This window comes from Squalius cephalus (genome assembly GCF_949319135.1).
Source record: "Squalius cephalus genome assembly, chromosome: 3".
NCBI lineage: Eukaryota > Metazoa > Chordata > Actinopteri > Cypriniformes > Leuciscidae > Squalius > Squalius cephalus.
In genome coordinates this window covers 11,194,210-11,210,399 of record NC_137124.1, presented here as the reverse complement: position 1 = coordinate 11,210,399, position 16,190 = coordinate 11,194,210, and the positions used below count along the sequence as shown (strand labels likewise).

General features: G+C 37.2%; 1 protein-coding gene across 4 annotated transcripts in view; it reads right to left on the bottom strand.

Annotated features, from left to right (window-relative positions):
- The window catches only part of dock11 (dedicator of cytokinesis 11), a 117,981-nt gene that overhangs the window by 14,174 nt on the left and 87,617 nt on the right, over positions 1–16,190 (bottom strand). For all 4 annotated transcript variants that reach the window (XM_079867744.1, XM_079867746.1, XM_079867745.1 and 1 more), the window contains 9 exons: positions 15,910–16,023; positions 14,146–14,361; positions 12,014–12,071; positions 10,603–10,709; positions 10,326–10,448; positions 7,396–7,509; positions 6,572–6,718; positions 6,095–6,305; positions 1,875–2,065 (listed from right to left, as the gene is read on the bottom strand). In XM_079867744.1, coding sequence (XP_079723870.1) covers positions 1,875–2,065; positions 6,095–6,305; positions 6,572–6,718; positions 7,396–7,509; positions 10,326–10,448; positions 10,603–10,709; positions 12,014–12,071; positions 14,146–14,361; positions 15,910–16,023 — 1,281 coding nt within the window. The remainder of the gene's footprint in view (positions 1–1,874; positions 2,066–6,094; positions 6,306–6,571; positions 6,719–7,395; positions 7,510–10,325; positions 10,449–10,602; positions 10,710–12,013; positions 12,072–14,145; positions 14,362–15,909; positions 16,024–16,190) is intronic.

Here is a 16,190-nt window from a genome sequence, read left to right as displayed (position 1 = left end):
TAATTATAGGTCAAAAATATAAAAACGTTTGTTACATTTAATTTGTTTCCCTGTTATAGGGCAACAGGAATTTTGTTTTGGATGTAATAAACTTGATTGCCATTCTGTCATCTTAAAGGTGCAGTAAGCGATTTCTGAGAAACACTGTTGATAGTTGAAATCAACTCAAACAAACACACCCCTCCCTTCATTGCTCCGCCCCCAAAATGCATAAACACTCAATACAAGAGTGGATGTCGCTTTATCATAGCTGACGCAAAATAATACTTTGCAAAAAAATCAAGTGAAGATGGCAAATGTACAACAAGAAAGAACAAACAATGAACATACTGTACAGTACACAAGTAAATACAAGCAAGAGTTGGTTGTTAAGTTTCCAGCAGCAGCAGCTCCAGACAAACAATGACTCTCAAAACTGTCCTGTTATTGAGCTAATATTACATCTACAGCATATCTTGATTCTGTGAAACAGAGCAAAACCAATGTTACTCACGTATGAAGCAGAAACAACGAAACCTCACGTCTGTTTTCAGGCCTTCCCGCTTTCCTCTTTTTTAATGTCTCTCAGCCATCTCTCTTTCTACAGTCTTTCTTCAAACCTCCCTCTTGCTCACTCTCTCTCCTCCCCCATCATGAGTGGACACGCCCCCTACTGCTGATTGGCTCTCTCTCTCCCCTACCCTCCCCCATCACGAGTGGACACGCCCCCTACTGCTGATTGGCTCACTCTCTCTCCTCCCCAATCATGAATGGGCACGCCCCCTACTGCTGATTGGCTACAAGAGTGTTGTGCTGCTCGGTCCGATCCACTTTCAACAGTGCTTCTCAGAAATCACTTACTGCACCTTTAATCAACACGTTCGTGTTGCATTATAATGAGCTGTTTTTTTTATACTTGATGTATTATCATCATGTAAACACACAGGTGAATAACAAGGGTTTTTGGGTGCTATTAAGGCAACTGAAGAACTAAGAAGAAATATTGTGGAGCGATATTATCCATGATTGTTAATTGTAATATTATTTTCTTGAACATGATAACATATTTCTCACCCAATTCTCATTGACCTAATGCATGAACAACATTATGGGAAGCACGAAAGGATGCAAAATGCAAAAACATCTCATGCTCATTCTCATTGTTATAATGGGGGAAAAGCTGATTTAATGGGAAAAACACAGCATTACAAATTATAATAAACTGAACTACAAAAAAAATGTAATGCAATGTTTTTAAAAAATATTTTTAAATAATTTTAAATTGAAGGGAGTATAACAAATACTACCATGATGTATAAACACATTGTAGATTACATATAATTATTATTTTTCACTGAGATTAATTCATTAATGAGATTTCTTTTTGGGGAATTATGGGGAAAATGTGCTAAACTATCATGAAAAAAAAGTCAGACGCAAGAAAATCATGTTTTCTATGTTAATTTTAAAATGTAATTTATTCCTGTGATCAAAGCTGAATTTTCCATCATTACTCCAGTCTTCAGTGTCACATGATCCTTCAGAAATCATTCTAATATGATGATTTGCTGCTCAAGAAACATTTATTATTATTATGTTGAAAACAGTTGTGTAATATTTTGTGGAAACATTTTTTTTTTTGTAGATACATTTTTTTTTTTTTTGCAGGATTCTTTGATGACTAGAAAGTTTAAAAGAACATTTATTAGAATTTTTTTTTTGTTGAAACATTATAGATCAGATGTTACAGATGTTATAGAACTATCACGTATGATCAATTTAATGTGTATTTGCTAAATAAAAGTAGTAATTTCTTTAAAAAACTAACTTTTGAATGGTAGTGTAAATAGTATGAAGACTAAAAGGCCCAATGAGTCTGTAATGCATACTAGTACCTGCACACTAACACAGCCTTGGAGTTTGAGTTGAAGCGTGATCATGTTAACCTCCTGATTAGAGCAGAGCTTAGCGAGTTCAACACTCCTCTCTCTCATCTCATCTATTGCCACATCGATCGGCTTCAGCTCCAAGTGCTTCTCTCCCACAACCTCGATGCGCTTCTTTACATAGGGAAATGTGTTGGCCGCTGCAGACACAAAAAACAAACACACACACACAGTACGCTTTTGAACCTCAACACAGACAAACACCACCACTCAAACAAAAGATAGTAATCATGGTCTAATAGTGGTACATCTAATATTTCATCTGTGACTGACTGTCAGATAGAGTCACGAAGTTCACAGGTACCAACGCACCTGTTGTCGCCACTATTGATTGGTGTATGACAACAACTGAGTAAAGAGACCAACTGAAAAGACTCATTATCTAAATGATAGGTTGCTCACAAAAGTTGTCACGCAAGAGCGTGCCAGTTTAAAGAATAGTAACGCTTTTGGCCCATGGGGAACTTGTCATTGCCATTGTTCATACAAGACTGTTTTTCTTAGTTCCATCAAATATTTACACTGATCTTATACAGTATTAAATACATGCCATTTAATTCATGGCATTAATTCATGTAAACAATGTTTATTAGGGTAACACACAGCAAAGTTTCAGGAGTGATAACTGCATTTAAGTGTGAGAGTGAACGCCCTAAGTTATCATTCCATGCATGTATGGAACTAGAGTCACTAAGACAGATATTTGTCTTAATGTCAGTAATCAACTGGGGAAAGTTTCATGCTGATATCTATTAGTTCATTGTTTTTTCCTAGTCACCTGTGGTGTCTCCCCTTAAGAAATCCGATGATAGCAACTTTTTTGTGTTTTGCATTTTTAACTAAAACACCACTGACAGAAGCACTGTGTTTAAATGTCATTAGTGACTTGTTGGTCATTTTGGTTCTGTACTCTGTAGGCTCCTGTAAATTTCTGAACTGTGTGTGTCACGACAGGATTAAATAAAGCAATGAGCCCCATGAAGCTGTGAGTTTAGAGCAGCCAAGGGGCGTTGATTAAATTCATTGTAAACCACGGCTTCACGGGGCTTATTGCTTTTATAAAACGGTTATGATAATAACACCGTATCGACCTTATGTAGCCCCGCCCCTTTTATGTGTTCGATATGTGTTCTCTCTTCCGGTTTGTATTTCCACAGCATGAAGGTAAGATCTTACGGATTTATGAATGAACTGCTTGTTTTAAAATCTTCCCGGTCTACTGACATTTGTTATGAGATCCGCTTCAAACATTACAATGCTCGTGATCACTTTCGTTAACTCTATAATAAGTAAATCCACTTCATCAGCTAATTACTCTTTCGATGACAGAAATATACAGAGCTACCGCAAAGTTCAAACACAATGTTCTAAAGATGGCTGACACATAAGGTCTATCAAGTAACACCGATGTAATGATGTCACAAAGTTCTCAACAAATCAGAATCAAGGACTGGAACTATCCCCTTTATAAGTGTAGGTTCACCGATTTTCAATCTGCTTTAGATTAAAAAAGGTCAGAGAGAAAAGTAAAGCACCATGGTACAACAATACTACGCGTGTTTTAAAGAGAGAAACCCGTAATTTAGAGCGTAAATGGAAACAAACTAATTTAGAGGTCTTTAGAATCGCGTGGAAAGACAGTATGTCACGTTATAAAAAGGCCCTAAAAGCGGCCAGGGCTGAGCACCTCCGCAAACTAATAGAAAACATTTCAATTCAAATCTTCCTTTTATGTCTAAAATACTAGAAAAAGTTGTGTCCGCTCAACTAGGCTCTTTCCTGCAAGAAAATGACATCTATGAAAAGTTTCAGTCTGGATTCAGGCCGCATCATAGCACTGAAACTGCGCTTTTTAAAATCACAAATGATTTACTCTTAGCTTCTGACCAAGGCTGTATCTCAATACTAGTTTTACTTGATCTTAGTGCTGCGTTCGATACTATAGATCACACAATACTCTTAGATCGACTACAAAATGATACTGGTGTTCAAGGACAAGCATTAAGCTGGTTCAGATCATACCTATCTGACCGCTACCATTTTGTCTATTTAAATGGAGAAAAATCGATCATAACTCCAGTAAACTATGGAGTGCCGCAGGGATCTGTGTTAGGCCCTCTGTTATTCTCAATATATATGCTGCCACTAGGAAATATTATAAGGAAACATGGAATTAGTTTCCATTGTTATGCTGATGATGCAGAAAACTTAGTTCATGCGTTCATGACCTCAAGACTAGATTACTGTAATGCTTTATTAGCTGGTTGTCCTGCATCCTCTATAAACAAGCTACAGTTAGTCCAAAATGCAGCCGCTAGAGTTCTTACTAGATCAAGAAAATATGATCATATAACACCGATTTTAACATCACTACATTGGTTACCTATAAAGTCCCGTATTAATTACAAGGTATTGCTACTGACTTATAAAGCCCTAAACGGCTTAGCTCCAGTCTATTTAACGGATCTTCTATCGCCCTATAATCCATCGCGCTCTTTAAGATCACTAAATTCGAGGCTTTTGGTCATACCTAGGATATCCAGATCCACCAAAGGAGGGAGGGCGTTTTCATATTTAGCTCCAAAACTCTGGAATAGCCTTCCTGATACTGTTCGTTGCTCAGACTCCCTCTCCCAGTTTAAAACTAGATTAAAGACGCATCTCTTCAGTCAGGCATTCATATAATACTTTTAATCTTACAGTTAAATCCGCGCCAGAGGAGAACTGGCCCCCGACTGAGCCTGGGTTCTCCCAAGGTTTTTTTTTTCTCCATTGGGTCACCTGATGGAGTTTTAGGTCACCGTCAGGTCACTTGATGGAGTTTTTCGGTTCCTTGCCACTGTTGCCTTTGGCTGGCTCAGTTGGGGATATTTTGGGAATATTAATTTATTTTTATCAATCAATAAATTCCACTAGAAACAAACCTTGTTGTATTATTTTAATTTAATACTGTGAAGCTGCTTTGATACAATTTGTATTGTGAAAAGCGCTATACAAATATACTTGACTTGACTTGACTTGACTTGCTTTGTATTGTTATAGTGTCGGTAGTAAACGAAGAGTGTTTACTCGTTCTCCGTGTTAACTGGACCGAGAAAGTTCTGTTTATGTATCAACAAAACTCTTTTCGTGAAAACTACAGATTGTATTGTCCGCGGACTGTCGGATCAACAGAGGGTTATTAACAGAATGGTTATTGTATTCAGGTTTATCACTGAAAATTGTATCGTACTTTGCGTATTCTTTAAACAGCATTATAGTAAAAATACTATTACAACCACCTTCTTTGTTGTACTGAACTGAAAGATGGGGGAACTGACAGAACAGCAGTTTCTTTTAGTTTCACCCTTCTGTTTGGACTAAAACAGTGTTTATAATCATCCGGTTTGAAATTGACACTATAAACATGGAGGTTTTTCAGATTTTCCATTGTGGTGGTGTTCTCTCCATATTTACGAATGGGGCAGTCGAGGGCTAATGGTTTGCAGTGTGTCTGTGTGTTCACTACCCACTGCTCCTAATGTGTGTGCACTAACTTGGATGGCTTAAAATTCTGAGTATGTGTTACCATAGCTGGCTTCCACATGTCACTTTTACTTTGCAGCCACTGCCTACAACATACTGGATCCTTCACTTGAAACTGAAAACAACTCCTGCTAAACATTTACTCTCTGAATTCTTGCACCCAGGAGCAAAACAAGCCGACACCAAGTTTGCATTTCCTACTCAAGCAAGGCGGTATTTGATGACTGAGAGTGGTCTTGGATGGCAAAATGCTCAGTGCATTATGGGTGTTAAAGTTTTCCAACATTTTTTGCAAAAGGGAAGACAACAGCCCATTTTTTGTTTTCTCTAGTCAAGTACCACAAATAAAAAAACAAAAAAACAACGTCTTTCAACGTTTTATTGAAGTACCCCTTTAAAAGATTAGTTCACTTCAAAATGAAAATTCTGTTATCATTTACTCACCCTCAAGTTGACAGATGACAGAATTTTAATTTTGAAGTGAACTATTCCTTTAAGCACTAAAAGGTGACGTGACAACCAAATCTGATTGTCTTGTGTATGTAGCCTAGGTGTTGTTAAAAAAGCAAACTGTAAGAGTCTCAAAAATATGATGTACTGGGAGTAATGCCAGATCTCCTGCTGTCTGCGTGCTGCGAGCTTACTGGTAAGTACCGTCCTCCGCTTGCACTGCTCCTCAACTCCTCCCTGTTTCTTCCCCGTTAGCGTGAACGGAGTCTCAAAGACAAAGCGATTGATGTTATGGCACTTCTCGAAGTCCGTCTTCCTCTCCACCAGCTCTTTCTCATCAAAGAAGGGCTTGACATACGTGACCTGAATGTAGGCAAACTTTGGGTCCAGATCTTTCTGGTTAACCTGTGGGTAAACAAAAAGTTGATGTGTGGTTCCTTTTATTTAAAGAAAGTGAGTTTACTATGAAATGGGTAAAAATGGAATGTGTTTCCAAATGTTAAATACTCAAAAATATGCAAAGACTGAAAGATAGACGTGTCTCTGAATGTTTGTTCTTGAGATAAACAACTCTTTCCTGAATGATGACACAGATGTGCTGCTCTTCATGGTCATTTAATCTCAATACAGGAATCTGCACAGTAAAACAGAAACTTGTAACCATGACTCACTTTGTTGGAGTCTTGGATGATTTTGACGTTCTCTGCTCCAAACTTTTCTCCGTAGAGGCTTGTGAGGCGAAGGGAAATTTCAGGAAGCTTTGTGAGCTTTGGCTCTTTGTAAATGTATTCTTTCCCATCCTCTTCTTCAAAGAAGCCCTGAAGTCCAAAAAATCTTAATTGTTTTAGTTGCACGACTGACATGTTGCTCCTGTCGTATTATTGTGCTGTGTTATTGTGATACATCTATTTTGATGATCTTTACATACACTAATGTTCAAAAGTCTGGGGTCAGTAAGATTAAAAAAAAGAACACTTTTATTCAACAAGGATGCATTAAGTTAAAAAAGTGACAGTAAAGACTATATAGTTTTCAACCAAAAAGTTTTTTTTAAATAAATGCTTTTCTTTTTAACTTTATATTCATCAAAGGATCATGTGACACTGAAGACATGAGCAATGATGCTGAAAATCCAGCTTAGCATCACAGGATTAAATTACATTTTAAAATGTATTAAAATAGCAAACACTTATTTTAAACGGTAGTATTTTTTTTAAATATGACTGTTTTTACTGTATATTTGATCAAATAAATGCAGCCTTGGTGAGCACAAGAGAATTTTTAACAAAAACATAAAAACAGACTCAAACTTTTGAACAGTAGTGTAAAAATATGTTTCATGTGATAAAACATATTTCAGCTGTCAGACTCTAAAGTGCACAATATCAGTTGCGCAAGATATACACAATATCAATGGTTTACACAGAGAAGTCATTTTGGGAAGTGGTAGCAAAAAGCAAGTCAAATCTACACAAGCATAAACTAGTGAACCTACCTGTCCATAAAAGGCGACTCTAAAGTAAGACCCCAGCAGACGTCGGCCAGACTTTATCACTTCTAATATCTTCGCATAAGCTCGCTGCAGTGTGTCATACAACCTCCTCAGTTTCTATCGGAGAAAGAGAGAAATAACAGAAGTTTGAGAACTGCTAGCATGTCATTTTCATGCACTTTCGTGTAACAATTGCGGTTTTCAGCTTGTTTGCTTGAAACTGTCAACTTTGGATTGCTTAAAATGAATTGTGAAAAGCATAATGCAAACTGACTGCTTTAATTTATTAGCATATTTCTCAACAGGAAAAAAAAATAGAGAGAGATGTAAGACAAGAAAGATGGGGAACAAAAGCAGGAAATGAAAAGTCTGATCTGATGAGTGCATTAACCACTAGGCTGCAGGACTGCAACTGTGCCATCTTTGAAGTGTGTAAACTTTAATAAGGATGTGTTTGTTAGCAGACTCAAGGTACATAATCTAAAGTCTCCTGTTTACAGTTTTCCTCAGAACTGTACTTTATCAGAGTAAAGTAAATTGGCTTATGCTAAAGAAAACATCAGAAGCACGCGTGTTCCTTCATGTCATATTACCAAATAAATCTTCCTGTCCGACTTTGTGGTGCCATCACACACTTCCAAACATGACTTGGAAAAAGTGTAAGAACAAATTGTCAATATGATCATCCTATATTCATACATGGATGTCATTTAAAAAAATGGATATGAAAAATCAAATGGAAGAAATGGAATCTAATTAAATAAAAACTATTTAAATATTTAAAAAACAGTTTAAATAATGACTAGGGAGATGTTAAAAGTTCATTTGCACAAGGCAACGGTTGAAAGGAAACACAGGTTTTCATATTTACTCACCTTTGTAAGCATAACATCCCCTAAACATTGGTTTGGAGATAATGATATTTGATTTTACAGCTGGATCAGCTTGTATCCATAAACACAAATGAAGTCAGATCATTTAAAGACACGTAGGGATGGGCGACACCACTTAAATTGCTTTCAGTCCGATAAAAAATGTCATCAAGACAAATATCGGCAATAGCGGTACCATCGCTGGACAATTTTATAAATGTAACAACAATTACAGAACACGATCAATCATTTAAACAAGTAATAAAAACTCAGTGAGTGTTTTAGCGCAATTTTCTCACCTCATGGGATCACAACACTAAGAGATAGTAAATCTTTTCCTGGATTTTTTTTGTGCGTTCCCGAGATTAGACCTTCCTTAACATAATGCCGAAAACCCGAAGTCTCTAGGTGGTCTGGTTGAGGAGTAGATAGAAGTGCAAGATTGGTGCGCACAGACGCACAGAACAGAAATCATGAGTTAACAATCGCAATTTGTCCGGTGGAAAATTGCGCTAAAAATGTCAAGTCATAAGTAACACCATCTAAAATACAAATCAATAAATTTCACACACAGCTTTGTTGTTACTAAAAGGGCTAGTTCACCCAAAAATGCCGTAAGACTTTCGTTCATCTTCGTAACATAAATGAAGATATTTTCGATGAAATCTGAGAGGTTTCTGTCCCTCCATTGACAGCTACACCACTGAAACGTTGGCGCTTCAAAAAGTTCTTAAAGAGATTGCAAAACTAATCCATATGAATTGAGCGGTTTAGTCCAACTCTTCTGAAGAGACTCGATCGCTTTACACGATGAAAAGACTGAATTTAGGCTTTTATTCACATTTAAACATTCATCAACACACACATCAGTTGTGGTAAACGGAAGCTCAAGCATGTTTGCTCGACGTGCGAGAACCAATGAGGTTCATTCTCGTGTTACGCATCACGCTTGAGCTTCCGCAAGAACCAATGAGGTTCATTCTCGTGTAATGAAGCACGTTTGAGCTTCAGCAAGAAGTTTGTTCTCGCGTGTCAAGTTCGGTTTATGTTCGCTGATCAGTGTTTAAATGTGAATTAAAGCCTAAATTAAATCTGTATTTTATAATCATATAAAGCGATCGAGTCTCTTCAGAAATTTTTGACTAAACGGCTTAATTATATGGATTAGTTTTACGATCTCTTTATGAACTTTTTGAAGCGTCAAAGTTTCAGTTGTGTAGCTGTCAATGGAGGGACAGAAAGCTCCCAGATTTCATCAAAAATATCTTAATTTATGTTTTAAAGATGAACAAAAGTCTTACAGGTTTGGAACGACATGAGGGTGAGTAAATAATGACAGAAACTTCATATTAGGGTGAACTATCCCTTTAAAGGAATGAAATATCTCCACATGGTGCTTCAAAGTTTAGGATTTGCAAACGTGTCTGTTGTGCTTTGAAAGCACTGACAAACCCCACACATACACCACTTTTTTACCCTCACAAAAAGTAAAAATCCTTTTCATTTGTGAAGTGAAATCATCCTGTACTTTCAGTAACCATTGTTTAGAAAGCCATTCACAAACACACTCTCCAACATGGAAACTTTCCCACAGTGCCAGCACTGTCATGAGAAGTCATGATTTGATTAAAACGGCTCCCTCTTCCAAAATAGGCTGGCTTCAGTAGAAGAGCCCTCTATATATTTCTAAGGGTTTTTCCTGCAACGTGATTTTTTCATACTTATTTCCACGTTTTCCTCATTTAACTGAGAAGCGAAAGTGAAACAGATTGAGGCTCTGTTCATAGTAATATTGCCCTTACCCTCCACACAGACATCTGACTGAGCAACTTTAATCCTCTCACATCCGGTCAGAGTGTGCATGTGCTTTCTAAGAGTTAAGTTACTGAGTCATGAGTTTCTGTCAAATAAAAAACCACAGCTGCCACAAAGTCTACTACCCACAGTGCTGTGAAAGACTATTCAGAGAAAATGAAAGAGTTGGGAAACTGGTAGGAAAATTAGTACATTTCTTTAATCTGCATTGCATCAGTGCATCCTGTTTTTTAATTTTTTTCTTACCTCAAACTCATGCCGTTTCTCGTAAATAGGAATGATGAGCCTTGCAATGTGTGTTATGAGTTCAAACCTCTCAGCTTTCCATAGACCCTCAACACACACCTCCAACTGCTCAACCAGGACATCCTGTCACAAAAGTACATCTGAAGTTTCACAAATGCAACTTGTTCAAACATATTCTTGACAGTCTTTTATGGGGTTAGAAAGCACTGATGCTGGCATGATCTGTCTGTTTTTTAGTTTTTTTTTGCATTGATAAAACTCCCCCAGCACTGTTTACCTCAGTGTAGTACACATCTTGCATCCCTACATCTTCTTTCATTGCTCCTTCTTCATCAATGTTCTGGGTGATTCTCTTAAAAGCTGCCAGTCCACTCGGGAACAGCTCTAAAACATTAAGATAGCAGGATATGTGTCACTATACTGAGAAAAGATGAGCAAAAACTCTTTATATAGAGAGTTACAACTAGTGCTGTCAAATTGCATCTACCATAAAAGTTTGTAAATATTTTTTTGGCTCAGCCAAAAAAAGTCGCTGTTTGGAATTAAATATGCAAATGCTTAAAGTCCCCCTGTAGTCAATAATTGTATCCCTTAAAACTCCCTAAAAAAATTCTTCATGCCTTAAAATAGCTGGGATGTAACTCTTGCTTCATTTAGTATACGCGGTATAATGCAATATAATACAATGATCCAATCATAGACTTTTAAAGTCCCCCTGTGGTGAAAATCAAGTTTTTAATGTTGTTTATATGTCTGTGTGGTGTTTTTAATATGCTCTAAGACAAACCATGTTTGTATTCATGTCAACACCATTGCTGAGTATTTTCTGCTTTTCATTTCTTAAACAACCCTGTAGGAAGACACATCTTGGCCATATTCCAGGATGACAATGCCAAGATTCATCAGGCTCAAATTGTGAAAGAATGGTTGGGAGGGAGCATGAAGAATCAGTATATCATCATGAAGAAAGAGCACAAATACAGTTTGGGGCTAGTTTACATAAGCTAATGCAATATTAAAGATTACTCATGGAGAAGCTGATTAGGATTACAAAATAACTGGATCACTGTTGCCAACACATGACTTCTGAGAAACATACAGTCTTTTCAACAATGCCATTTTTATCTCTGGGTTCTAGACATGCAAATTTGTGGGACCTGCGACATGTTTTTAATTTTGCATTGGCACAAAACTCTGAATTGCTAGCAGTTAATGATACATGTACTATTAAAAAAAAAAAACTCACAAAACTTACTACATGCTGTAATATTATGTTTAAAGTATAAAAAGAAGAGAAAAAAAACAGCTATCCATAATGGCTCCACTATTCATGATGCATTGTTTGAGACTTTGCATTGCCATTTGCATCGTGCACCACACATTTGGTCTAAGATAGTAGAGTGTTTGTCCAAGCAGGAGCCTTATTTGCATGGGGAAAATAAGGGAAATCACATGAGTCACAGTTTATTGTTTTTGTGTTGTCCATTTATAATTGAAAAATTAGGAGGGAATGAAAATAACATTGTAAAATGAGGTCAGACATGCATTTTTATTTTAATTCAGCAATCAGTGTAAACTAAAGTTACGGCTGATTTTTTACGATACGGTAATATAAGGAATAATGAATATGATCCAAACAACTGAGCATGAACCCTTTGTTGAAAGTAAAGAAACCTTTGCAAACTTACTTTTCCTGTGCAAATACTCTGCCACCAATGCAGCAACATGAACATTACACATAGCAGCCTGTGAAAATACAAGAGCGGAGAGATATCAGAGAAAATAAGGTTCACAGAACTAAGAAAACAAATCTCATACATAATGAACAGAATTTAAAGGGATAGTTCGCCCAAAAATTAAAATTCTGTCATCATTTACTCACCCTCAAGTTGTTTCAAACCTGTATGAATTTCTTTTTTCTGCTGAACACAAAAGAAGATATTTTGAAAAATGTTGGTAACCAAACAGTTGATGGACCCCATTGACTTCCATAGTATTTTTTTTTCCCCACTATGGAAGTCAGTGGGGTCCATCAACTGTTTGGTTATCGACATTTTTCAAAATATCTTCTTTTGTGTTCAGCAGAAAAAAGAAATTCATACAGGTCTGAAACAACTTGAGGGTGAGTAAATGATGACAGAATTTAAATTTTTGGGCGAACTATCCCTTTAAGCTCATCAATCTGTAGGTTTCCATCCCCCTACTTTTATTTTTATCAAATGAAAAAAAAAAAATGCTGGATAGGAATGCCAAGATGCGCACATATTGTAAAGGATTTTTGATTCGATAAGAAGACATGCACATAAACTACAATGGAAACACATTTACCTAATAAATCCCTTGATGCACAACAAAAGACTTTGCCTCAACAGTGGATGTGATTGGATGACTGGACTAACCAGTGGACTAACAGCATCTCAAATGTTGGTTTGATCATTCTGAAATCTCTAAGCCAAAGTCTGTCATCAGAATGATTTGGTTTAATTCCCTCCCTGAAGCGTCTCACATGATTGTTCACAAACACCAGCATCCGAACACAAGATGAACATGACAGCGTTTATTGAGTTTCATCCGTGCGCTCTGAGACGCAAGTCATTTATGATGGAGGAAAAAAGAGCCACAGTTTCTTCCCCAATTGCAGCAACTTCCATTTTTATTACAGATATTTTGTGCCAATTCTCTCAGGAAGTGACGATTGAATTCTCTTGAACACATGGGATGGAAACGCTGCTTTATTCGCAAATGTTTTATGCGATATTCCAATTTTGGATGGAAACATAGCTAACGTCAACTGATTTTACTATACCATCCAGAAAGCAATAAATTGTGTTCAGTACAATATTAGGTCTATAAAGCACGTATTCTATGTCGTAAATATATATTGAAGAACATATACGTTACATTTATATGTTTTAGGCCATCTACTGCAGAAGGCACTACTGTTTCATTATCTTTTCCATTCTTGGATGCATTCCCTGTATGTGACCAAAATAGAAAAATAAGAGACTATGGCCAGGAAGTGACCTTTAATACAGTCCAGTTCCTGTTTTTCATTTCGTGGGGGATATATTTATCTGAAGAATCAAACACTCCTGCTAACCTAAACATACCAGAAGAGTACATGATAGATTAAGCAAATTTGTTAAATAATTCATGACACAAGTAAACAGCACTGAAAGTCTCTTGTGAACTATTGTTAAAAGACTGAGGCTTGATCGGTGTTCAGACAGGCAGAGGGAGTGACAGGTGCTATTACAGGTGCTCATGATTGTTTAAAGGTTAATCTGAACGTTATACCACCGGGAGGTGGTTTCCAGAAGACGGCCCGTCATTAATTACTGGCATTAAATATAACTGATCTGTAGTTTTTGCTTAAAGAATTCCCCACACAGGGGTTCCAACACAAAAATGGGGAAAGGAGAAATACTTCGAAAATGATACAAGCTTTATCTGTTTATTTATTCTTTATCTCTACTCTCACTGTCCAGCTATATTGGGTGCAGACAGTTTTGGTCGGCAATGCACAGTTTTGGTGAACTGATGCAAATGTATTGCTTATCAAATTTAACACTGAATGGAACAATGGATGACATTATTTTAAACATCTGAAAAACAAATATTGTGTGCTTTTCCTCAGAAATGTTCATTGTCAAGCAGGTGTGGGTGTGGTTAAGGGTGTGGTGAGGTTAAAAATGGGCTTAATGACAACATCATTGACATTTCATGCTAATTTCATCCATGTACAGCGTGTTGAAGCCAAAACAAGTTCAACACGTATAAAGAATCTTTACAATGCACCTGTACCAACAAAACAACTTACCTCAGAAAAGTCCCCGTTCTTACTGTGTGCCCGTGCCATGCTGTCCAGCCAGGTCCGCCTGAGCTCTGGAGTGCTGGCGTACGATCGGGCGAGACTGTACTGCAGGTCAAGCAGCATTTCCGGGTCTTTTTCGTGCTCACGCATCTGAGCGGTGGCCATTAAAACCGTACGAATTCTCATCGTCAGACCCTTCACTTCAGATGGAAACGTTGTGGTCTGGGGAGACATATAGATTTCATGTTATAAAAACAGAAGCAAGAATACTTGCAGTTTTGGTCAACTGATTATTACTGTAGGTTTTTTGGCATGTTCACAAGTCATATGACTCACAGCTTTCACAAGAATGCCATGCAGACTGTATCGCATGCTTTTAATAAAGCTGAATGTGGTATGCAGGGCGCGAATGGAGCGAGGCCTGTGGCACATAACCTGCGTGCCATATCGGCCTCGCTGCATTCCCACAGCTCTCGGCTTCGCCCTGCATACCACATTCAGCTTTGTTAAAAGCATGCAACACACCGGTCTCGAGGCTCACGGAGGAGCTCTGAAAGGATAAAAGGAGGAGTGATGACACTGCAAGATGAGAGAGGACCAGGCCTGGACTTTATGTTGTTGCGTTTTATTATGTTTATATGCAGCAGTTTTCTGTGTTGAGCTGCCGCTTTATTTATTTTTTTAAAGGGTTACGTTGAACGTTTGCTGGTTCCAGCCTCCTTCCCTGAACTATGAACACGGTTACACTGAACTTTCGAAAAAGTCTCTCAAAAACACATTTTCTCTTTCACTGCATTTTAGTGTTTTTGCTATTATTTTGAAAACATTATCTCGGTCTTCACAGAATGTGATTTCTGCGATTTAGTACACAATTCGAAGCGGAATTATCACAACCAAGCAAACCTCGCTGTCATTAAAACGTATCATTTCAGAGAAAAAGTTTTACAAAAGCAGATTTATTTACTGCTTAAATTAAACTTTTCCCCCCGGTTTGACAGACGAGGCTTAGCCCAAGACTAAAATGCATGTTTGAGCAGGTTTAACTGAAAACAACTTATTTTAAAATATGTCTCAAGATACACACTAGTAATGTTTTTTTTCTAAGGCACATTTATAAAAGCTACTTAAATGCCCTAATTAAACTAAGGCCTAATCCTGGCTTAATCTAAGCCCTGTTTGTGAAACCAGGCCTTTATCTTCTGGAATAATTAATTTCATTTGTTTGATTAACTCAATTTTTTCATTTAAATGTGTGTAAATTTACAGTATTCTCTTTACTTCATCATTTTGATCACACAAGTAAAAGAGGGAGTACTGTACGTACAGTCTGTCAGTATGCAGGCGGCATGCACATTTATGTTGTTTATTTTTTATGTATACAGATAAAGATTGCAAGATTTATACATCAGGCCCCTGATGTTCTGGACAGCGCAAATGTTTTTCTGGTTACATGTTTAAATTAAATTATGAAGAATGATGGACTGGTATGGAGCCCTTAAACGGACATGGTGGTGGAAAAAAATATGAGATAGGAGGGGAAAGAAATATTTCAATGCTTTTGTGTAATCTAAAGTTTTGTGTTGCCCCCAAGAAACTTTGCATTTGCAAAGTATATAATTTCTCCTCCCATCCGTAGACTGGAGATGCTTTGATTTCAGACAATGGCTTTCAAAAAGTGGTGAAGCACATGTAAGCTGCCCCTAAATGGAAATTATTTATGAGGTAGTTTGACAAGTGACTGCAGATTCCAGCTAGCAAACTCTACTGCACCTTCATGACTTTATCGCTGTTGGCAAAGTTGTTGATGATGGACAGTGAATCCTGGAAACGTGAGCTGCCGGTTAACGCCACATCAGCGATAAGCTGGCTCACAGCGATGATGATCTAACGGGTCAGAAAGGAAACAGACAAAATATCAATGTATATATATGAAATATATTAGGTATTCACAGAGTGAAAGTGTAAAATAAATAAATCAAAAAAGTTAAGTTATTGCTTTGCATTGAGTATAAATGGTGCAGATTCCTTAAGACGTGAGAAAGTGCAACTGA